Below are 25,664 nucleotides of genomic sequence, written 5' to 3'. Positions count from 1 at the left end.
CAAAGACCAGTATAGAGGAATGTTAAGCCCTCCCACTATTTTCCAAGAGGGCGTTGCCAGATTTTCAATTTCAGGTTTTAACCAGGAGATGGCGCTTCATTCACAAATACAGAAAGACAAGTTTCATGGACTTTCAGTTGTGTTTTGAAGGGCATTTGAACACATCAATATTTTAGATCAACTAAAGTATATCTAATCTTGTAATTCAATAATATATAGTCTTTATATATTAAATAATCATAATGTAAATGTTTACATTACACTTCTTTATTTGTTATGCTCATACTTTAACCTTTACAATCGTTTGCTTTAATATGCAGTATATTTTTGTGTTTGCTTCCTCCTGCTCCCTTTCGGACACATACTGTATGATTTATTATTATTATTAATATGAAGATATTATTAAGATAAGATAAGATGTTACTTTATTGATTGAACATTTTAGTTTAGAATGTGCTGTCCCACGGTAATTCAGAAGGCTCACCGGTCACATTCCGACCATTATTTAAAACAATAGGTGCTTTCACACCGTCTACAGTTTGATTTGTATAGAGGGAGCTCTGTCAGTTTTCGAATTACCCATTTGCTTTCGGGGAGCCCTATTTTTCAGAGCACATCCTGCTACTAAATATGTCACACGCACGCTCTGTTGACTGGCACAGCAGTGCGGATGCGATCAATTGCTATAAAAACACTCTTCTACTAATACAGACGGTGTCACTATGCCGGCGGATGTGGCCGTTGTTGAAGCCTCTTCAGGCTCCGCATCGGCAGGCCTCTCCCTTGGTGTGGAGCTGTCAAGCTCGACCCTAACGCCGCTTACCAACTAAAAGTTGTTTTCCATTCACGTTGTCATTTTTAGACTCCTTCGCTTCTTTGCTTGTGAATCCAAAAGCTGTGACGCTTGGCTGTTTTCGTTTTGCCATATTTTTTTATTACACAGCCAGAGTTAAAAAAATATCAATATGAACATTTCAAATACCGCGCCGGCATCACCGCCATAACCATAGCAACGTAAGTAAGAATGCAGCGCCGCCACGTACAGATGACAACACCCAGACATATTCACAAATATAAAACAAATATTCAGATACTGTAATGAATAATAACTATTATTTATTTCAAGAACTGTTATTTACAGAAACTCAACATTTCTAATCTGTGTGACACAAATATGCACGATTGTTTTGGGCTCCCCCTAATTATCTCAAAGTCAGCCTTCAGGGGAGCTCCCTCCCTCTTCGGAGGAGCCAAGCTCCCCCTGGCTCAACCCCATTTCGAACAGTGTCTGTGGCTGAATGGCCAGCGATTAGGTGCGGCGCATTTATCATAGGTGATCAGAGCTAACTGCCTGCCGTCAGATTTCATTTAAAAAACAGATCTGATTTTAAGACTATTTCTGCGCTCATAAAGAATGATAAGAATAAGAATAATGCGTATTGAACTGGTTTCATTAATTAGTGAGTTTATTTAACACTAGAACCGCCAATCGGGTCAATTTGTGTGATGTGTGTTGTGTGTGTGCAATGTAACTTTTTTTCAATAAAATATTAAAGTCTCCCAGTCCGTGACTTTTCCTGAAAGTGTGTTATGTAGCACCCTATGTTGTTAAAAATTGCATTCTAATAGCGGGATTTGACGGGTTTAGGTAGGCCTATACAAAAACCTCTGGCGGTTCTAGTGTTAAGGTAATTAGGTAGAAGAAGCCCTTTTTTATCAGTAACGAATTTAGCAGTTGAACATAAAAGTCAACTAACTGAGGGTCACTTGCAATGACAGTGTTGTGTCTAATTGTAAGCTTGTCACTCAGAGTAACCTACCGTTAATTTAGCTGCTGGAGAAGAAAGATCAAGGGGGAGGGGGGGAGAGAGCTGTGGTTGATGGGCCATTAGTTGTGTAAATACACAGCTGAGAGCTGCCGTTTCATTCAGACTGTTTAAAAAACTGTAACAACGGACTATTTTTCTTAGCGGATGCATGTCAATTTAAATCAATAGATACAACTATTTTTTAAATCAATAGGGGAGAGTGGGGTAAGTAGTGCCAATTTTTACTTAAAGTGCCTTTAAAGCAAGGGGATTACAGTAATGCCTCCAACTAAAATATGTACATATAGTTTAGGATGTTGTGTATCCCTGGGAACAATCACTTCGGATCCTAAATAAACTGTTTGAGAAATATAGCTTTAGAAAAAAAAGTGGTTTTGTGGCACAACTTGCCCTGTGCGGGGTAAGTTGTGCCATTAGAGACAATACACTGGGGTAAATTGTGCCATTGATAATTGAAGTAAAACAGATCATTTTAATCTCACAAACAATAATGCTATATAAAAGCAAGACAAATTCAATACAAAATTATTTATTTAATGTTTATTTAAAGTTTTAACAACATCAAAGGCCACTTTTCTATAACAAGGCCTATGAACACCTAACGTCCTACTTGTCCAATGCTGCAGGGAAATATGAACTTCTGTTCCCTTCTGGCTGTACCACCAAGTTTTGTGGTGTGGCCAATTTGCTTAAACAAGGCCTAGCGCCACATGAACACATACTCAGAACAAAATTAAAATTCCAAAATGAGCACCTAATCATCTGCAAATCATCTGCATCTGAATCTCTTCACAGATTCGGCCTACTACTGAACATCCCACTTGTCAATGCTGCGGGGGAATGTGGACTTATACTCCCTTCTGGCTGTACCACCAAGTTTTTGTGGTGTGGGTAGTTTCTTGAGCACATCACCTCTAGGGATGACTCCTTCATCATTCTCTCTAAATGTGAAGATGGGCTTTCCATCAACAGACCTCTTACAACTTTGCTTCAGAAACTTTGCACTGATCTCGTTACCTTCAACATTCTCCACCAATCCAACATAGTTATAGGATTTGGATTTTTTACCTGCAAACTTCACAATGACAAAGTCACCAGCAGACAGATCCTTGTCACCATCATCATCATCATCATCACTCTGGACATCTGAACTCTCATAATGAGTGGCATTGCTAAGTGGAATCGGAAAGTCACTCTCTTCTGAGCTACTGGAGAGCACTTTCTTTTTGGGCTTGGTTGGTTTTGACCCTTTCAGAGACCCCTTCTTATTTCCACTCCTTTTCTTCTTTTCAGCCCGTTCCTTTTCTCTGCTGTGTGTCTTCTCCAGGCCATCTTCTGCCTCATCATCGGTGGTGGAGCTTTCTTCTGAGCTACTGTACACAGCTGTTTTTTTCTTGGTTTTAGTTTGATTTGCAGCTTTCAGAGCCCTTTTCTTCTCTCTTTCATTCTTTTTCTTTTCCTGTTCAGCCTTTTTATCTTCTTTTTCTTTGTGAGCCTTCTCCAACTCCATCTTCTCAGGTGTGTCGGTCACGATTCTTGTTTTCACTTTCTTTCTTACAAATTGTTTTTTTCTTTCTGTGGCTTTTGGCAAGGGAAGAATGACTTCTGGAGACACATAACCCAAGTGAGCAGAAGAACCAGATTTGTCACTTGATAAGTGCTCGGGATTTCTCAGAGTGGCAGGTGGCTCTCCTGGGTCTGGATCTGCTTCAAAGAAAGGAAAGGAAAGGAACTTTATTGTCATTGAACACAGGGAACAACAAGATTACGTGCCACTATGCGCACCGCCACTATTGGCCTACTAGACTTTTTTTTTAAATACCTGTGACATGTGTTGGCTCATGAGATGGTCCAGGCAGGTGAGCAGATGCACTGGTGGAGGGCTCTTCTCCAGGCAGGTCAGCAGTGGCACTGGGTTCATCTTCTGGATTTGCCCTGTCTGTCACCATTGATGGTGCATAGTCTTCTTCCGGGAAGATGTCCCTGTTGAAAGGGTATATGCCTGTTGCTCTGAAACCTGAGGTTATGTTTGTTGGTGACATTGCAGAGAGGAACGCTTGCTTCACAAGTTCCGAGACCTCATAGATCGATACGGTTCGCCAAGGATGTGATCGCATCCACCCATCTATCGCTCGGTTATAGTAGGTTTTGAGTGGTCCATAGACAGTTTTGTCTAATGGTTGCAAGCGGTGTGAGGTGTGAGGTGGCAGGGTGAGCATAATGACCCCATTCTCTTTAGCAATTGTCACTGACTTGAGTGAGATGTGAGACTCATGGTTGTCCAGAATGAGCAGGACTGGGTGATCGGTGGAGCAGTTGGTGTGGCGGATGAAGTGCTTCAGGAAGATGAGGAAGGCGTCTTCATTCATCTATCCAGACTTTGTACAATGACCAATGGAACCTGCTGGTGATCCATTGAGGAGGCTGTCCTTGAAGCGGACACGCGGGAAAATGAACATGGATGGGACTGCATTTCCAGTGGCGTTTACTGCACAGGCCACAGTGACGAGCTCTCCTCTTTCAGCAGATGTTAGTGAACCCACTTGTTTCTTCCCTTTCTCTGTGACAACCTGCTTGGGTGTCTGCACTGTCGTCACACCAGTTTCATCCATGTTGTACATCATGTGTGGAGGGAAGCTGTACCTGAAATAAAATAAAAGGTAGTGCTGATGATCAGAGACGTTTAAAGCAGTTTTAACATACTTGGATGTGGTTGTGTGTGTAAATGTCAACTCTGCTGCCGAGGACAGAAGACCCTCTAGAGATGCTGTACCCTCTCGCCAGGCTGCCAGGCTACCTAGACACGGTGTGGGAGGGTAGGTGTGTGTGTGAGAGAGAGAGAGTGTGTGTGTGTGTGTGAGAAAGAGAGAGGGGGGGGGGGGGGCTCGGAGTGTTCATGTGATCATATCAGCATGTCAAAGCCAGATGATTATTAAGTTACCTGTCCATCACTTTAGAGAGGTTATCAAAGAACTCCCCCACGTTGTGCTTATTAAAGGCAGTAGCTCTTCCAAGAGAGGTTGCTTCAGGAACGCGGCATGCCAAATGGTAGCGTGCTTTAAAGGCGTTGAACCAATCAGGTCCTAGAAAAGGTTAAAAGTTTATCAGCACATTGCAGTTTACATTCAGATAAGTTGAAGCTATCCGCTCCAAATAACTATCCAATAGCCTATACTTGATCTAACCTGCTTTTTCGTCTCTGGTCCAGCTGGCAGACATGTCAATGCCATTTCTTTGTGCGTACTCAAAAGCCAGTTCACGGCATTTCATGACACCTATGCCATGAAACATTGCTGCTAGTGTCTTAATATGGTCAGCCAGCTCTTTCTCCATGTTCTCATTGAAGACTCGTTTGGCGACTGCTGTTCTTTCATAGCCTGGCTTTGTTACTTCTCCTATTTTTTTCTTATCCATATATCTTTTTATGGTCATCCTGCAGATCTTCATCTCCTTTCCAACCTGACGTATGGTCTTCCCCTGTTGCACCTCTTTCACTGCTCTTTCCTCAAGAGGAGTTGAAACCCTGTCTGTCTTCCTTTTGTATTTGCGTGGCATGATGGATTTTGGTCTAAAATTAAGAATGTCACATAGTTTTAGTGATCAAATGTAAGAATACAATGTACAATAACAATAAAATACAATAAAGTAATATATAGTAAATAATCATAAGTTGGGCCACTGGCACAACTTACCCCAGGCCCTTTGGCACAAATTACCCCAAGCCCACCATTTTGAAATAACATGCATCCCCCAGCTGTTTTGAGCTAGCATCATGCTAACTGTATAGACTCATGGTGTAGCTTACTAAAGCACTAAAACATGTGTTAACTGTTTTCAAAGTTCTCTAAATTGTTCAAACACAGCAATCAAAAAACCTTGATCATAGAAATTTTACTTTGGAGGGCAAAAAAATGTTTTTTGAACTTAAATGTACTTACCTCTCAAGCCATGTGTCTCTCTTCTTTGCAGGATGATTGAAATGGATGCCTCTTCAAAAATATGTGGTCACATGACCAACTTCTTCTATGGTTTTCTAGATAACAGGGGTGGCACTACTTGCCTTGGCACAAATTACCCCACTCTCCCTACATACAGCTATATTTTAAATCAATAAAAACATTTTCTAAATCCATAAAAGCATTTCAATTAATATTGGGAGTCATGTCGTTACTTTGTTGAGAATGTGGCTGTGTAATAAGCGGGATAATTTGCAGCGACTTGTTCCTTATGGGGAAAATAACACCCGTCATGTGTGTCTAGAGGTGTGTGTGGTTAAAACACTTTCATGAAGTGAAGGAATTTCCTTCTATAAAACAGCTGTGGGCAGCAGTGAGTGTCACGGACATGAATTCATAGATCAAGGCAGACTGGTGCACACACTCTCCTGTCCTGCCAGGCGACACGCCCGTTCTAAGCCGTGTCCCTCACTCACATCGCAAGCATCCCCGAAAAGTGTATTATGTTGTTAAATATCAGATGTTATGTTTCAGTTGTGCTCTGTCTATGTTCAGTGATGCAAACTTGTCACCTTTCGGCGAAATTCGCCGTTTTGAATCCAAAATAAGTCGTTTGTGTGATTCATGTAGATCTGCAATAAAAATATTGTTGGGGTATGGGGGGGTCTGGGACCCGGAGTAATCTGCGGCCGTGAGCTGTTATGTGCCATCATGACACGCATGGTGTTCTTTTTTTATATATTATAATGAAGTACGAGCTGTGTGCTCGAGTCTTCCTGCCTGTCGGCTCTGCTCATGGATGTATAAATAAGGCTCTGCTGCTCCGAGATGATGGTCTAGCTTCAGCAGCTACATTACCTACGGGTGCGTTCGTTAATATTAACTGTGCGTCCGGAGTCACTGTGGCACAGACTGGACCGCTGGTGAACAGCTGTTAGAACGGGCCGTTCAGGTGTTCAGAGCAGAGCTCCCTGTCGGAGCGGCAGAGCGTGATGTGAACTGAAAAGTTTTTCTGTGGCAATATTATTTAAGGAATCGTTGAGCTAGCTAGCTAGCATACATTGTCACTATCTGCTAACGTTAGCTTTAGCCTTCTATTTCTAATAGTTGTTTTCATAGGCTATAAACAGAGGTGGTATAAGTATATATATATTGTACTTGAGTAAAACTAGAAGTACTCAGATCTTGTACTTGAGTAAAAGTAGAAGTACTCAGGTCTTGTACTTGAGTAAAAGTAGAAGTACTCAGATCTTGTACTTGAGTAAAAGTAGAAGCACACAGATCTTTTACTAGAGTAAAAGTAGAAGTACTCAAATCTTGTACTTGAGTAAAAGTAGAAGCACTCAGGTCTTGTACTTGAGTAAAAGTAGAAGCACACAGATTTTGTACTAGAGTAAAAGTAGAAGTACTCAGGTCTTGTACTTGAGTAAAAGTAGAAGTACTCAGATCTTGTACTTGAGTAAAAGTAATAGTCCCAGAGTGTAGGAATACTCTGTTACAGTAAAAGTCCTGCATTCAAAATGTTCCTCAAGTAAAAGTAGAAAAGTATTATCATCAAAATATAGTGAAAGTAGCGACAGTAAAAGTAGTCATTGTGCAGATTGGTCCATTTCAGAATAATAGATATGATATGTTTTATAATGATTGATCATGAAAGTGTTCTCAAAGCTGGTAAAGGTGCAGCTAGTTTGAATGACTTTGTATACTGCAGGGTAGCTTGTGGATTTACTCCAGGTGGAACTAAAGTTTGATTTAACACTTGATTATATTTCACATCATTCATCCACATCTGTAAAGTAACTAAAGGTATTCAATACATGTAGTGGAGTCAAAGTACACCATGTACCTCTGAACTGTAGTGGAGTAGAAGAACAAAGTAGCAAAACATTGAAATACTTAAATAAAGTACAAGTATCTCAAAATTGTGCCCAAGTATAGTACTTGTTGAGTGTATGAACTTAGTTAATTTACACCATGTGGCTATAAAGATAAAAAGACTTAAGCCTTGCACAGAGGCACGAAAATACATTTTCAAAATGCTCAACAGTGCTGCCAAAATTATAAACTGACTGCAACACAATTTAAAATAAATGCTTTTATATATTTATATTAGAAGTGACTCTTTGACGTTTCTGTTATTATTAACACTGCTGCTTTAGTTGTTCTGACTGCTAAAATCCTCTGTCATTCCGTGGGGTGGGGGAGCCGGGGGCTCGGATCATTGTCACCTTTTTCATACCTGACGAGTTTGCATCCCTGTATGTTAAAAAGCCTCAGTCACCTTAATTCATGTAATAAAAACATCTCAGGTCAGTAACACTCAAAGCTAAATGTGCAATACCATGTTCAGCTATGTTACTATTCATAATGTTATTGTTGTTACATCAGAAGATGTACATATTGAAATGATTTCTTAACTTACAGTAGGCTATTTTTTACAATGTGTGTTGGAAGGATTTATTAAATTACAAGCAATATTGTCATTGTTGAAGGCTTTTAGAGAAGGGTGAACTATAAGCCTGAATTACATAACATTTTATACCTAAAAACATAAAAGCCACAATAAATAAATCACAATTATTCTAGTTATTTTTACCTCCCGTATTGCTTTCAACCCACCAGCTTTTATGGTGTTGTTACGTCACTAACTGTAAGCTTGTCACAGTCTATGGTCACTCAGAGTAACCTACTGTTCATTTAGCTGCCGGAGAAGAAAGATCAGGGGGGGAGGGGGGGAGAGAGCTGTGGTTGATGGGCCATTAGTTGTGTAAATACACAGCTGAGAGTTGCCGTTTCTTTCAGACTGTTTAAAAAACGGTAACAACGGACTATTTTTCTTAGCGGATGCATGTCAATTTAAATCGATACATACAACTATTTAAAAAAAAAATAAAAACATTTTCTAAATCCATAAAAGCATTTCAATTAATATTGGGAGTCATATCGTTACTTTGTTGAGAATGTGGCCATGGAATAATTTGCAGCGACTTGTTCCTTATGGGGAAAATAACACCCTTCATCCAGATGAGGATCCCTCCACTACACTTTGGGATCCTGATCGACCGACGAAGCTCCATTAAAATATACATATTTTTGGTGAATTACTGAGTTTAGGCACGTTAATAACGTTTTAATGAAGTTGAATACAGTATATTCATATGTGTCGGTGATTTCATGTCAATTCGGCGAACATAAACATAAATGATCGTGGTGAAGATGTTGATTAAATTAGGATTAAAAATCGAGAGCCGGGCTGCATTTCCTCCCGTTCGTTTTTTTCTAATAACAAAATTATTTTGTTAAATAACAACATGGTGATGTTTTGTAAATGATTACATGTCTCTTATTTAGCACAGTAGTATGATATCCGTGACATATGGATCTTAACAAAGTTCCGCTGTACATCCAGCATACTGTATCTCACTTTATTTCACATGAGCTCCAGTGTGGAACCCCACTGTACCCCCTGGTGGATCAATGATCCATTGCAGCTGGCTTCATTATAATTACATTTATCTATCACAGGGGCGGTCTCAAGTCAAGCTGGAGGTTTTCCCTTGAGCGAGGGCAGATCACGTACCAATCACGGCCCTCGTGTTTCAAACTGTCTGAAATGAATCGCTACATCTGTATATTGATTCTGACTTTTCTACATCCAATTCACAGGTTTATCATTACTTTGACAAAAAAGATTATTAATGTAACCCTTTTAGAAGGGAAGATATGGTCATTTGTTCTGGGAATGTCATTTTCGAGCCTGAGACCTGAAAAACAGGCTCGGGGTCTAACAGGTTAAAGCCCAGTAAAATTTAGGGTATTTACTGACATATTTGAGACAAAGAACTAAACCTAAACATCTCGAAAGCTTGTGTTAACCACATACCTCAGTTCTTTAACTAAAACACCAAAGACGTTGACTTCGAGACGAGGGAATCGGAAGTGTTAAAATGCTAACTTATATAAGGGTTTTGGGACTTATTCCTGCACCACTCTTTGTCTGAAACACTATGCTCACAGACTAAGTCTTGCTGTTACTTACAGCCAGGCACATGCAATCCCGCTCCTACTCTAGAAATGTAATACAACATGATGAGACAGAGGCCTACTCGTGCATTTGGAACATTCACACTCACCATTTGCTAGCTTCTTTTCCAGGTGCACTTTTCAATTCTCTTTTACCACACACACACATACAGATGGCATTTTGTGACATAGATGTTGGCCTTTTCAACACAGCTAATCCCCGAGGAATGTCCAAACACACCAAACTACATTGACTATGCAAACCTTCATGTTCGCTTATGATTTTTCACAAACAAGGCTCACACACACATTCAGGCTTATACATTCAGAGTTTTAGACACACAAAAAGCAGACAGGAGATGTAGGAGGAGATTGTCCCATGGCTAGTGAAATAAACACGTGCTACACAAATGCTATGAGGTCATTATATTGGAAAATAACAACCTGGGTTTTCAGTAACGACCAGAAATAATGCACTACATGTCAGGCCTATATGCTTTTTGTTCTCTATAGGGGACATTCAGCGTTGTTAGAAATCTGTCTTTTTGATCACCAACCTCATCCCCAGGCGCCAAAAAACCCTTGCGTGGACATTTTATGCTCCGTAGCCCCGGCAGGCCCCATCAGGCAGCATTTGTCGACTTCGTGACATGTTATACAGAAGGAACTTAGACAACAAAGTTCAGAAGAGGGACAGAGAGGTGCTGCTTCCCTTTTAAAAGGATTATATTAGATTAGCTGATTTAAATTACATGTGCTCACAATGTCCCCTATTATATCAAGGGCATGATCAATACTGTTTTGTTAGAACATGAACTGGTGTAGGTTAATGTCATGTGATGTTCAGGAGCCAAAGAGGAGATGGTAGCTGTTAACAGGATCAATGTTATTGCAGTCAGCAGCAATGTTGTATTCCGTAAAGCACTCAAGTATAAATACTCTATTAAATATAATGATTTTGTTAATGAAAAAGTTAAATAAACTTTGACCAATTTAACAAATTCAAAACTGGTGTGTACTTTCTTCATTGCCCTATGTTTTACTTTTAAATATATAGTGATCAAAGGGCTTGGGACAGAATCATTTCTTTAAAACCGCTGTTTAAATAATGAAAAAGGTGTTCCTGTTACAGTGGTGATTGTGTGTCTCCACCCATGGCTGAAAAAGTTAAGATAAAAGTGTACTTAATTGTATTTGTGCTAACTTTAATCCCTTTATACATTACCCTTTATTACTGTTGTGTAATGTTTGCGTGGAGGTGAAAAATATTTTCTGTCAATGAATAACTCTGCGAGTCTTATGACAAACTTCAACAACAGGCAGCAGCAGAACTTGGTTTCCTCGGGCTACCTTTTGTAAAAATGAATGCTCATGGGGAGAGCAGCTTGAGGCTGCCGTCGTCGTCAAGTGGATTGATAATGGCTGGTCACGTATTGCGCCCTTAAAGTGAAACTCTGTCTATCCTCAACCGGCTGTGTGCCACCGTAACCATGGCAGCTTGTACTGACAAATGGAGCCTGTATACCCCCATGCCTCCAGCGCCATACATCATTGCCCAGCTGCACTGAGGCAAAGCAGGCCAAACAATGGCAAAGCCTTACCTAAAGCGAGCTCTTGGCGAGAATAATTGGCGACAGGACAGTACAAAGCAAAGCTGAACATTTCCTTACTTTATATTAATGTAATAAACATGTCAATTAGTTGGTAATCTGAATGAGAGATGACATACTACACTGCTCCTCTGCTCCATTCTCTGTCTAGGAATTACTGCCAAAATCCGCTTCAGGAGACTGGCACTGGCCAACCCTGCTGTAGAGGGATCCGGTCCTTGTCATCCTATCCAGACCATGGTTAAACCCTACACTTCAGCACATGCACTTCGCCCGGCATCAGCCCATCGGCTTGCTAGTCCCTCACTGCGAGTTGGACCCAAGCCCCCAGGGAGTGCGCCAGATGGCACATTTTCCTAGTGGCCAAACGGTGGTACTTCAGCTTCAGTGTCTGTCACATATATGGGCTCAAGAATACTTTTTACAATATTTTACATTGGCAGAGAGACATCTGTTAATCAGCAGATGTAAAATAATATAAATAAATCAAATACCCAGTTCTCTTTTGGCCACCAATAGAGAACTGGGTACCAACATTGATAATGGTACTTTTGTTCTCGAAAGTCAGTCAGGCCATTTTGGCTTCATGCGCTACTCAGCAACTTTATTTGGAATTGACGGGGCCCCAGAACCAGAATCCCTTTATTAGTCCCACAGAGGGGAAAGTACGTAGTTACAGGGGTCTACTACACTGTAAAAAAAAAAAAGTTTTATCACAGAAATGTACTGTATTATTTTACAGACCTTTCGTGTTTTTCTATATTAAGTGTAAATATCATAAAAATACAGTAAATTACTTTTATTTAAAATAAATAAAGGTTTTATTCTGTAAATTGGTTTGATGAGAAATTATGGTTTTTTTACAGGATAATTCCATTGTTTAATTGTCTTGAATGTTAAATTACATTGAATTCTATGTAAAAACACATAAAATACACATAATTGTACTGCATGTAAAATAAAGGCAACTTTCTTTTTTTTGTTGCAGTAAAACCTTAAATTTAATGTAACAAAATGTAAAAAATAAATAAATAACTGTATTCTGTACTGTTGTAGAATACAAATAAATCTTATTATAAAACATCTCTAAAATAAATAAATAAATGTATACATCTTCACAAAAAATGTAATATATTGCAGAAATACCCTAAAATGATTTTGTATAAAGTAGTTTTCATAGTATACTAAAATAGTTAAAGGTGGGGTAGGTAAGTTTCAGAAACCGGCTCGAGATACATTTTTTGGTTATATTCAATGGAATGCTCTTAACATCCCGATAGCAATGAATATCTTAAGTGATTTGACAAAGAATCCATACAAAAATTGAAAGTTGTACTTTTTACAGTATTAAGGGTTCCACAGATGACATTTTTTAATGGATTTTTTTTTCTTGATTGCCGCCCTGTCTGTCAGCCTTCCATCTCGTGCACGCACAAATGTATCTCGTGCCCTCATTGGGCGTGCATTGCAGCAGTACTTCAATGACTCGCCAGCAACAGGCGGCCACTTTCACCATGGCAGAGTTAGGTTCAACATTGTCGACTGGTCGCAAAAGAAAAAATGTAACGGAGCAAATTAAGAACAAAAAGAAAGTGGAAACTAGGAGAAGTCAAACCAGAGTCAATATCGGAGTTGCTTTGGCTGTGTAGTATTGCTAACCTAGATGTGTTTAGCTTTGCCTGATATGTAATGTTACTGCAGCCTGCTCTCGCGGAGGAGGTGCTCTGTAAGGAAGTCTGAAGGAAGGGGCGGATTCTTTTTGGCTGTCTACTTTCAAATTTGAGTGCACTCGAGCCGGTTTCTGAAACTTACCTACCCCACCTTTAACTGTAAAAAAAAAGTGTCAAATAAAAAAAACGTAAAATGTATGTAAAAAGCTACGGCACTTGAAATGGAATCCAGCCATACAACGGCAGACAAGACAAGCAGGATTGGAATGAGTCCACAACCACAACACTCCTGATTGGTTGATATAAACTGTTGGAGATTTGGAGGATGTTCAAAACCACCCTCGTCTCCGCGTGTCGTTTGATAAGCTGGGTGAATTCGTAAAAAGGAAGGGATTAAGAAACACCAGAATGCAAGTGAAACAATAATCTTGTTTTAATGATACAAGGTAACAATACAAATACAAAGGAATCACGAAGCACTCTGCAGAGTACTCCGGGCTCAGGTTCTACCACGTGTGAGACAGGTCTCAGGAACGGCCGGTCAAAAACAAGAGCGCGAACCAAAGGAAAACACAGGCTTTCATACTAAAAACACAGGAGGAGGTGTGTACGTGCTTTCCCCCAGAGGTCATCTTATTGGCAGAGACCAACACATGGCCTGTCGCACCCAATCAGTGCGACACAGCAGAAGAAACCCGATTCACATCTTGTAGCCAGCACACACACATCCCCTTTATGGCCCTTTGTCCCTGAGTCCATCTTCCCCCCTTCAGGTTACCACACACAAGTTAAAAGTATGTTTTAAGATATAGTTGTTATAGTTGGCTAAATATACGTAATACATGTAAATCACTTTCATATCAATAATAACGAGGAACACATTACCTATGCTCTTAAACAGTATTAGAGATGCTTTTCAAATAGTCAAACTTCACACAGGCCTAATATAGAGAACACACTCATTTGTCCTACCACCTTTCCATTTGTTTGAGCTATCGTTCACATCTTTACTTCAATTAAAAAGGTTTCACATTGCATATTTCCAGCTTCCTTTACACATACTGTTATTATTAATACAAAGTAACCAACCACACATATCTATTGAAAACAAGTCGATTTCCCTGATAATTGACATGCTGAAACTCTTCGGAATGTGTCCCCTCCCCCAACTCTCTCGTCCCTGTCATAAAAAACTGCTTCCATTCCATATAGAGTAATAAAAGATGTTTAAGCTAATTTCTCCACAATGTTTGTAGCCATTTAGTACCCACACATGAAAGAATAAGAACAGAGGTATAGTTGACCAGTAATCCTGTAGCACATATATTTACTGCAATGAAAACACACACACATCTGCTCCAAGAATGTGTAACGCACACCCTTCTTTTACGAGGGAAACATTCCAGAGTTTTGGAGCTATCCCCAAATAAGGGTGTCCCCTGCTCACATCTCTCTCTAAACACAAGGACTTCACCTCAATATATTGGGGGAGGGAAAATATACTTTGTCCCTTCTAATTTAACACACATGAATATATATAAGGTGACATAAAAAGGAATATACCAGATTGAACTTTCCTGCCATACCACGTTACTTTAATCCTTCAAATAATTCAAATAATCCTTCAAAACGTCATCGAAAAAACCTGCCAATGAGCACTGTCCGCGCCTTTCAATCCAATTTGAAACTTCCACGTAACACATTTATGGACAAGGTCATGTTAGACAAGCAATCCAGTGGTTAGTTTTAGGGTAAGCTCCACTGTTTTTTTTTTTAATGTATCCTCTTTAAGAGAAAGGGATTTCAGAAACAAGTCGCACAAGTTTGGCTCGAGGTAAAATTAACAAAATGTAACTGTTGTTACCCCTTCTAAACATATGAAATAATGAGAAAAATATGAACGACTCTTCATAGAGCTACGTCCACACAGCTTTAACCTCTTAACAACGAGGGTCCCCCCAGTGGACCCCCCCCACCGTTTTTTTACGAGACTATGTCTCAGGGCTTCTTAACATGTATGAAACTATTAATGTTCCATACCCTTTTAACGATAAGAAACTCAACTAACTAACAATATGAACCATTTTTAGCTAAAAGAAACACAAGAGTAATACCAAGCCTTTGAATTAGCATGGAGCGAAAAAATGTTAACTAATGCTAACGGACTTTTGCACAGCACTCATGGTAGCAATGCGCTTATTACTTATCGTCACTGCACAAACAAGAGATCCGATTAAAGCTGAGACTCCACAGATTCCACACATGTAATGTCATCACTGTAGGACCCCAAATTGCGGAGCTATCAGCCAGAAAAGAGAAAGTAAACAACATCCGGTTTCAAAAATATTACAATAATTACGTCTTACCTTTTTTGATTTGTGATCAAAAGTTGTGTTCACCGGAATAAAAATGCCGCTCAAGGTTAATCCAATGTCTTTGTGTCACATATAATTTTTTACTGATAATCCACCATCATATTTATGGCAATATACCGGGTATAAGGTTTTGCCGTCCAGGCTTGTACTTTCAGATGTGCTTTGTTTGCTTCTCTATTATGTCCGCAATGGTAATTTTTACGTGGATTTGGGAACTGCCCCTCGATTCTATTGGACATTTTGGTAAAGAAAAAGGTGTAAATCACCCAAATCGACCAAGGGGTTCCAGAGATATGATCCTGCGTAAAGTATGAAGAATGCCAGCCAGCATAACAACATTACGCAGCCGACTTCATTTATTGTTTACTACCGTAAGGAAGCAGGAATTGCAGGACCCAGAGCGCACGGAGCACAGAGCGGACAGCAGATAACGGAATTGCAGTTTTATTGCTTATAGATTATCAGAACATTTCAAAGGGGACACAGCCACATTGGATATTAACCTATGGATTAACTATGTCATCGTTGTTATCGTTTGAATGCCATTGAAGACCAGTTTGGACCAGACAAAGACATAGGTAAGCCATGTTAGCATTGTGTAGCTACCTAGCGCCACTTCTTTTGATTTACGTTTTTGTTGATGACGTTGTAAGTTTGTATCTTTCAGTGTTGAGGTGGGCACCGTTAGATTATGTGTCTTTATGATCATAAACGATGTGTTGGATGTGCAGCTGGGATAAGTAATAAGGGAGCTAGGAGTGATTTTAGGTGCAGTAATAGGTTAGCATTTTTCGCTCGGGGCTAATCCAGAGGCTCACTGTTAGCATTGTGGGGCCTAAGAGGATAACAGAGTATGTTTTTTTATTTTTTTTATTTTAAATGTTATCACAACAGTTGTATTTGGATGGAATGAATACCTATAGTGATAATTCAAAGTAATACAATTACTTTTACAGTGAAAAAGGTCAAATGGAACCGATGGTTCCCAAATTACCCAGAGGTGAGTCTGCCTGGACTTTATTTTTCTTAACCTCTCTAAAAAGGTCACATTTCACTTGTTTTGCATCAATCTTGATACAGGGTACTTATTATATGTTATAGTTTGGATTCCTAAAGCTTTTAGTCTACTAACCCATCATTCAAGGGTGGTTTTCGCGATAAGTAATGGGGTTTCTTTAGGCGGACATTATAATGTACATGTTTTTACTATGTTCCATCTGAATTTACTTTAAAATAAAAACATCTATATGGATTCTGACACTTCTACATCCAACTCACAGATGTAACCTTGCTTTGAGAGAAAATATTATTAATGTACCCCTTTTAGAAGTGAAGATATAGTCTTTGCTGTGTTAGTGGCATTTTGGAGCCTGAAACCTGAAAAACAGGCTCAGGGCTTAAGAGGTTAAAGTTGTAGGAAGCTGAAGCATTACATTCGTGCCAACGGCTACTTTCCCCTCTGCTCTTCTCCCTGTACACCAACAGATGCACCTCCAGTCACCAGTCTGTCAAGCTACTGAAGTTCGCAGACGACACCACCCTCATCGGACTCATATCTGGTGGGGACGAGTCTGCCTACAGGTGGGAGATGGACCATCTGGTGACCTGGTGTGGGGAAAACCACCTGGAGCTCAACGCTCTCAAGACAGTGGAGATGGTTGTGGACTTTAGGAAGAACGCAGCCCCACCCGCCCCCATCACTCTGTGTGACTCCCCAGTAACTGCTGTGGAGTCTTTCCGCTTCCTGGGCACCATCATCGCCCAGGACCTCAAACGGGAGCAGAACATCTGCTCCCTCACCAAAAAAGCACAGCCGAGGATTAGGGCTGGGCGATATGGTCTCTAAATGATATCGCGATATTTACTGACTATATCGCGATATACGATATATATCGTGATATTCTGAAATGTCCTCTAAAACACATAAAACATTTTTATTTAACCCCTTGATGTTTACAGTCACGCCAGTATGATGATTCTAGTAGTCCCTGCCACATATGTCTGCATTAAAAAAATCGACTAATAATGAAGAAAATTAACACATTTGTTGCAATAGTAATTTATGCACTAACTACATTACTACTTGTATCAGTATCAGTAGCATTTCTCCCGATTTCTGACAAAATCAGATTTACTCAGGACTGTTTCCACTCGGACTTTAATACAGCTACACCATTGTTTGGTTTCCATGGAAACACGTCTCTTTAGTAGCGCGCGCAACTGAAAGTCTGAGAGGGTGAGGCAGATAGTCACAGAAAACATAACAAAAATCGACAACTACTCTACTCTCTGCTCACTCCTTTCCTGCCCACACATATGCACCATCAAGGATGGTGCTACAGGCCGCAAGGCATTGCACTTAGAACTACAATATAAGCATGTTAATGTTAATCTAACAGCTCCGGCAATCCACTAGCATCCCCCCCCCCCCCCCCCCCCTCCCCCCCCCATTTTGCATTTTGAAATGCTCCCGATTTCTGAGGTCTCAAGGTTGGCAAGCTTGCTCACGGGCAAACGGGAGCCTGCTCGCGCTGGCTCCGCAGTAAACAGCCGTTTGCTTTTCACCCAACAACGACAACCGCCTTACGAAACGCTATGTTGTAGCGTTAATAAACAAAACAATTTAACAACAGTGCTTGTCAAAATACCTATACCACAGGACAATTTTATTTTTTTTAAGCAATATTTTTAGTGGCCCGAGCGGGCAAGTGGAAAGTACGTTATGCTGGCCCGGGGTGTCTAAATAGTGCTTCCTAGCCAGCGGGCCATTTATAATGTCGAGCCCTGCTCTCTGTCACTGTGCATGTGTGTAATGTTTGTGTGCAAGTTAGACGGGGCCTGCGTGTGTGCCTGCGTGTGTGACTGTGTCTTTGAGGGAGAAAGGAAAGCTCATTTTGGCCGCGGCGGGAAATTGATTTGACAACATAATACTCGATGTTCACGATGTGGTCATTTACGACATCGCATGTAGTGTAATCCACGATGTATCGTGTAAACTCGATATATCGCCCGGCCCTACCGAGGATACTCCATCACCATCTGGTACGCTGCAGCCACAGACAAGGATAAGGGCAGGCAGCAGCGTGTCATCCGCTCTGCAGAGAGGGTGATCGGCTGTAATCTGCCATCCCTCCACAACCTGCACGCCTCCAGAACCCTGAGGCGGGAAGATAGTGGCCGACCCCTCCCATCCTGGATACAAACTGCTCACCCCCCTCCCCTCCGTGCTCCATCAGGACCAAAACCTCTCCATCAGGACCAGAACCTCTCTCCATCAGGACCAGAACCTCTCTCCATCAGGACCAGAACTTCTCCATCAGGACTAGAAACCTCTCGCCGCCTCAACAAGGCCTGCCCCCTCCCCCACTGACACTTTACTCTTAATATAGTTCGCTATCTGTGTACTTTTTTTGATTTTAGTTTTTTATTTGTATGTATGCACCACGACACCTAGTCAAATTCCTCGTACGTGTAAACCTACCTGGCAATAAACCCGTTTCTCATTCTGATCTTTTTGTCCTGTAGGTCAGGGGTTCCCAAAGTGGGGGTCGCGAAATGATTACAAAATAAAAATGGAAAATTATTTTAAAAAAATGATTATTTTTTTAAAATAATTTTCCTTTAAAAATTATTATTAATAATAACGTTTGCATAGACATTTTCAGTGGCGGACTAGCCATCTGTATAATTTCCCCGCAACGAGGCTCTCCCTTTGACAATCCACTAGCGCAGTGTTTGTGCGGAAAACTGAAATTAATTCACAAGCACCCCCCCCCCGTCGACAGGGGGTCGCCAGTCTCTGGCACTGTTATTTTGGAGGTCGCGGGCTGAAAAGTTTGGGAACACCTGCTCTAGGTTGCACTGCCACGTCTACAGTAGCGCAGAATGGACAGAGGAAACATGATTGGGCCTCAAGTTTTTTGCAGCCAATATTCATTCTCCTACAGACTTGGGTTCAGAGTAATTGTTTCCTACAGAACATTTTGTGATGTCATTTTATTGAACCTGTTTGATTGGAAAATAACAGTATTCTAGCTGTAGAACTGCAGGTTCTGTATTTATTTTAGTGTTTGATCATACAAATCTAATACAAAAAAAAATGTAAAAAACTGTTTTTCTCACCAGAACTTTATTTAAGGTATTTGGATGTAACATTTTAAGACAATGGATTTTGAAAAGAGAACAAAGTGTTTTCCTTAAAATCTCTAAGGACAATTCCTGTATATTAATTGCTTTCGCACTTTATTTCAGTTAAAGTATTTTTACTTTAATTTTATGGTTTTTGTTTGGCAGCCTGCTGCTGCCAGTCATTTGACCGTTTTTTTACGGGTTTTTTGCCCGTATAAGTACAGGGTTCGTACGGGTGCTTGAAATCCTTGAAAATGCTTGAAATTTGACGTGGTGTTTTCAAGGTTGGGAAAGTGCTTGAATTTTGGGAATGGTGCTTGACTTTGGGATAAAGTGCTTGAAAATGTGAATGCTTTACTTCGCTTTTTAGATTAAAAGAAAATAAAGAAGTCGGAGCCAGCTTAATTGCTTCGCTTTTACATAAAACAGCTCCGCTCCGGCCTTCCCGCGCTATGCGCGCGACCTGCAAGTGTTTTTGTTAGGTGTGTGACCTGGGCATTCTGATAAGTGATAGATGACAGTATGCCAGGAGGTTGCAGTTTCAACAAGCGTTGGCTAGCAGAAGACAAATACAAGCCATGGATAAGACGAGGGTCAAGCCCACGAGTAGCCTCCTGCAAAGTTTGCAAAAAATAACGATGGGAGAGTCGGCGCTGTTACAGAATGGTTTAGGCTAGGTTGCAGCTCCACCCTGTGGACGTATTGTGCCTGTGTTATATATATATCTGCCTCACGTGACTCTACTCCAGTTGTATGATTACCTGCTTAATGTGAATACACGGCGTTGAGACACAGCCTGATTTGCCTTGTTTATTAATGCACCTACATCTACAAACATGGTGTCAGAAGCTCAAATAGGACCCAGCTGTGGACTGCATGCTACTGTCCGTCGCTGAGACGGCGTGCATTTATTTGTTTTGGTGAGGTTTAGCAGTTTCAGTTAGCCTGTTAGCATTAGCGTCACCTTGGAACAATGGCATCCAGCATCCCACCTCCGGAGCCTATGAAGATGGCGGGGGACATCCACGGCAACTGGGTGAGCTTTCGAGCAGAATTTGAGGATTATCTGCTTGCGACCGGGCTCAGCGAGGAAGAAAAGCCGGTACAAGCAGCTGCGCTAAGGAGGCTAATGGGGAACGACTGCCGCCATGTTTACAAACACAACCTGGGACTCACCGCGGACCAACAAAAGGATGCGGGTGATATACTGGTGGCACTGGAGCAATACTTCACGCCCGCAAAGAACGTAATCTTTGAGAGGTACGTTTTTGGCAACCTTAAACAAGAGGATGGAGAGCTCTTGGATGCGTTTGCTACCAGGCTGAGGGAAAAGGCTGCCTCTTGTGAATATGGAGCTATAAAAGATGAACTCATAAGGGACAGGCTTGTTCTCGGGATAACTGACGAGGGTGCTAGACGTCGTTTACTAAGGGAAAAGGACCTTAAATTGGACGAGGCCATTAAAATTTGCCCCTTACCCTATTTAGGGGCAATGGATGTCCACTTGCGGGAGACGACAGACAGTGGTGCGGTTAGCCAAAGTGACAATGGATGTCCACTTGCGGGAGACGACAGACAGTGGTGCGGTTAGCCAAAGTGACAGACCTAATGTTAGACCAATTTACAGGCAATGGACGTCCACTCTCGGGAGAGAGACCTCCAGCATGTGTCCCTGACATGGAGACTCTGTTTATTTCACTCATCCAGGACAGAGACCGGGGAAATCTCCTCTCTGTGGCCCCTCCAAGACCCCCAAAGGACGGACCACAGACCTCCAGCATGTGTCCCTGACATGGGCACCTCCATAACCTTGCACACCGTGAGTCCCCGGACTCCCGGACTTAAGCACTCCCCCACGGACTAAACCCAGATGTTCACACCCTACAGAACTCCATGCCCCTGGTTAACCTAAAGGGGGTGGATTTTGCGGTGCTTTACCGTCGGCACATCGGTATCCATATTCGGCCTTATTCACGGCACCACCACCCCTTCTGTGGAGGATATTCTCATGCTCCTGGTAACCCTTTAAATAGTCTGATACTGTCAGGGCTCATCACCGCACTTTACAAGCCATAAATAATGTTTAAATGGTCGGGGAAAGTGTTTTTAAACGTCTGGAAGAGAGTTGTTGCCTGTCATTTTGCAGGATATAATTTAACATGGAACCTCTCCTGGAAATGCGCAGAGTATGTCCATTTCCAGGAGAGGTTCCATGTTAAATTATATCCTGCAAAATGACAGGCTATAAGCCAGGAAAAAGTGTTTGAAAGGCGGGGAAAAGTTGTTTAAAATAGTCGGAAAAGTGTTTTTAAACGTCTGGAAGAGAGTTGTAGCCTGTCATTTTGCAGGATATCATTTAACATGTAACCTCTCCTGGAAATGCACAGAATATGTCCATTTCCAGGAGAGGTTCCATGTTAAATTATATCCTGCAAAATGACAGGCTATAAGCCAGGAAAAAGTGTTTGAAAGGCGGGGAAAAGTTGTTTAAAATAGTCGGAAAAGTGTTTTTAAACGTCTGGAAGAGAGTTGTTGCCTGTCATTTTGCAGGATATAATTTAACATGGAACCTCTCCTGGAAATGCGCAGAGTATGTCCATTTCGAGGAGAGGTTCCATGTTAAATTATATCCTGCAAAATGACAGGCTATAAGCCAGGAAAAAGTGTTTGAAAGGTGGGGAAAAGTTGTTTAAAATAGTCGGAAAAGTGTTTTTAAACGTCTGGAAGAGAGTTGTTGCCTGTCATTTTGCAGGATATAATTTAACATGGAACCTCTCCTGGAAATGCGCAGAGTATGTCCATTTCCAGGAGAGGTTCCATGTTAAATTATATCCTGCAAAATGACAGGCTATAAGCCAGGAACAAGTGTTTGAAAGGCGGGGAAAAGTTGTTTAAAATAGTCTGATACCTCCAGGGCGCATCACCGCATTTTACAAGCCAGGGAAGGTGTCGGAATCCTGGGTAAACATTGTTTAAATAGTCTGACACCTGGCACTGTATTTGCCCCTGGGAGAGGTTCCATGTTAAATTATATCCTGCAAAATGACAGGCTATAAGCCAGGAACAAGTGTTTGAAAGGCGGGGAAAAGTTGTTTAAAATAGTCTGATACCTCCAGGGCGCATCACCGCATTTTACAAGCCAGGGAAGGTGTCGGAATCCTGGGTAAACATTGTTTAAATAGTCTGACACCTGGCACTGTATTTGCCCCTGGGAGAGGTTCCATGTTAAATTATATCCTGCAAAATGACAGGCTATAAGCCAGGAACAAGTGTTTGAAAGGCGGGGAAAAGTTGTTTAAAATAGTCTGATACCTCCAGGGCGCATCACCGCATTTTACAAGCCAGGGAAGGTGTCGGAATCCTGGGTAAACATTGTTTAAATAGTCTGACACCTGGCACTGTATTTGCCCCTGGGAGAGGTTCCATGTTAAATTATATCCTGCAAAATGACAGGCTATAAGCCAGGAACAAGTGTTTGAAAGGCGGGGAAAAGTTGTTTAAAATAGTCTGATACCTCCAGGGCGCATCACCGCATTTTACAAGCCAGGGAAGGTGTCGGAATCCTGGGTAAACATTGTTTAAATAGTCTGACACCTGGCACTGTATTTGCCCCTGGGAGAGGTTCCATGTTAAATTATATCCTGCAAAATGACAGGCTATAAGCCAGGAACAAGTGTTTGAAAGGCGGGGAAAAGTTGTTTAAAATAGTCTGATACCTCCAGGGCGCATCACCGCATTTTACAAGCCAGGGAAGGTGTCGGAATCCTGGGTAAACATTGTTTAAATAGTCTGACACCTGGCACTGTATTTGCCCCTGGGAGAGGTTCCATGTTAAATTATATCCTGCAAAATGACAGGCTATAAGCCAGGAACAAGTGTTTGAAAGGCGGGGAAAAGTTGTTTAAAATAGTCTGATACCTCCAGGGCGCATCACCGCATTTTACAAGCCAGGGAAGGTGTCGGAATCCTGGGTAAACATTGTTTAAATAGTCTGACACCTGGCACTGTATTTGCCCCTGGGAGAGGTTCCATGTTAAATTATATCCTGCAAAATGACAGGCTATAAGCCAGGAACAAGTGTTTGAAAGGCGGGGAAAAGTTGTTTAAAATAGTCTGATACCTCCAGGGCGCATCACCGCATTTTACAAGCCAGGGAAGGTGTCGGAATCCTGGGTAAACATTGTTTAAATAGTCTGACACCTGGCACTGTATTTGCCCCTGGGAGAGGTTCCATGTTAAATTATATCCTGCAAAATGACAGGCTATAAGCCAGGAACAAGTGTTTGAAAGGCGGGGAAAAGTTGTTTAAAATAGTCTGATACCTCCAGGGCGCATCACCGCATTTTACAAGCCAGGGAAGGTGTCGGAATCCTGGGTAAACATTGTTTAAATAGTCTGACACCTGGCACTGTATTTGCCCCTGGGAGAGGTTCCATGTTAAATTATATCCTGCAAAATGACAGGCTATAAGCCAGGAACAAGTGTTTGAAAGGCGGGGAAAAGTTGTTTAAAATAGTCTGATACCTCCAGGGCGCATCACCGCATTTTACAAGCCAGGGAAGGTGTCGGAATCCTGGGTAAACATTGTTTAAATAGTCTGACACCTGGCACTGTATTTGCCCCTGGGAGAGGTTCCATGTTAAATTATATCCTGCAAAATGACAGGCTATAAGCCAGGAACAAGTGTTTGAAAGGCGGGGAAAAGTTGTTTAAAATAGTCTGATACCTCCAGGGCGCATCACCGCATTTTACAAGCCAGGGAAGGTGTCGGAATCCTGGGTAAACATTGTTTAAATAGTCTGACACCTGGCACTGTATTTGCCCCTGGGAAACTTCAAGGTTATATTCATGTTTTATTATTTATTTAATAATCACATGATTTTTACAAAAACAGTATACACAGTATACATATATACAATAATAATAATAATAATAATATAACAATATACATAATAAAAACATGAAAAGTGGTGAAAATGAGAAAATGTATCCGAAAATAGTGCCTCCTAATGCGGGCATGTGGACAGTAGCCACAGACTCACAGGCACACACACACATGCAGAGATCCAGGGGGCGGAGCACATGGCTTTTTTTACCCAGAAATAAGTCTATGAGAGGCGGGGAGACTCAGAGGACAGGCTGCGTCACCTCACTTTGTAACCCAGGAAAAGAGCAGGAATTCTGGCTGCGTGAGTGTTAAAAGTGCCTTCATCTGTGTTAATCCGACAGCCGCAGAGGTGCTGACGCAAAGCAGGCGGAACAAATTGATTATTTGAACCAGGAATAAATGTTTGCAAGGCGGGGAAAGTGTTCCTGCAGCCCCTCCATAACGGTAATAATGATTAGAAATGATTTCCAGGGCAGAAAGCGTTTTTTAAATGTGGAAAAAAATATGTTAAACTGTTTAAAAAGCACAAAGTGATTTGAGTGCAGTTCTCATGTGTCCCCACAGGAGGGCGCGTCGTCCCAGGGAGCACAGTGCATGGTGACAATGTACGATTTATACCCTAAAATAGCATGCTAAGTGTGGGTGGATTAGTTTCAAAGCATGCACACTCTGCTCGTGTCAGACTTCCATCAAATAGACCGGGGAAAACACCTCTCATTAGCCCCTCAAAGACCACCAAAGGACGGACTAAGCAGCTCCAGCACGGCTCCCTCACATGGAGCTCAGGTTATTTCATACCTCCAGGAGAGGGACCGGGAAAACCACCTCTCTGTAGCCCCTGACAGAGCCCCAAAGGACGGACTAAGGACCTCCGGCAACAGTGGCACTTCCATAACCTCGTGCACCGTGAGACCCCGGGCCCCCGGACTTAAGCACTCCCCCACGGACTAAACCCAGATGTTCACACCCTGCAGAATCTCATGCCCCTGGTCACCTTTAAGGGGGGGTGGATTTTGCGGTGCTTTACCGTCCGAACACAAGCATCAATATTCGTCCTCCTTCACAGCAGCAGCAGCAGCAGCAGCAGCAGCAGCACCTGCCCTGCTGCACTTCCATAACCTCGTGCACCGTGAGACCCCGGGCCCCCGGACTTAAGCACTCCCCCACGGACTAAACCCAGATGTT

At 41.7% G+C, this 25,664-nt stretch overlaps 1 protein-coding gene across 2 annotated transcripts; it reads right to left on the bottom strand.

Moving 5' to 3' along the window:
- Positions 1-2,354: 2,354 nt before the first annotated feature.
- On the bottom strand, positions 2,355-3,908 carry LOC307033870 (uncharacterized protein). 2 transcript variants are annotated; one of them, XM_079672503.1, is made up of 2 exons: positions 3,652-3,908; positions 2,355-3,536 (listed from the first exon to the last, which is right to left on the bottom strand). In XM_079672503.1, exons 1-2 carry the CDS (start codon positions 3,869-3,871, stop codon positions 2,635-2,637), a joined length of 1,122 nt encoding a protein of 373 aa, XP_079528629.1. In that variant the 5' UTR covers positions 3,872-3,908; the 3' UTR covers positions 2,355-2,634. The 2 variants fall into 2 exon arrangements, with proteins under 2 accessions (XP_079528629.1, XP_079528630.1); XM_079672504.1 differs by having other exon boundaries at positions 2,355-3,533.
- Between the last annotated feature and the right edge of the window lie 21,756 nt (positions 3,909-25,664).

Source organism: Notothenia rossii, assembly GCF_949606895.1.
Source record: "Notothenia rossii genome assembly, chromosome: 3".
Taxonomy (NCBI): Eukaryota; Metazoa; Chordata; class Actinopteri; order Perciformes; family Nototheniidae; genus Notothenia; species Notothenia rossii.
Note: the sequence above shows the minus strand (reverse complement) of the source record. Positions and strands in the feature narration are given on the sequence as shown.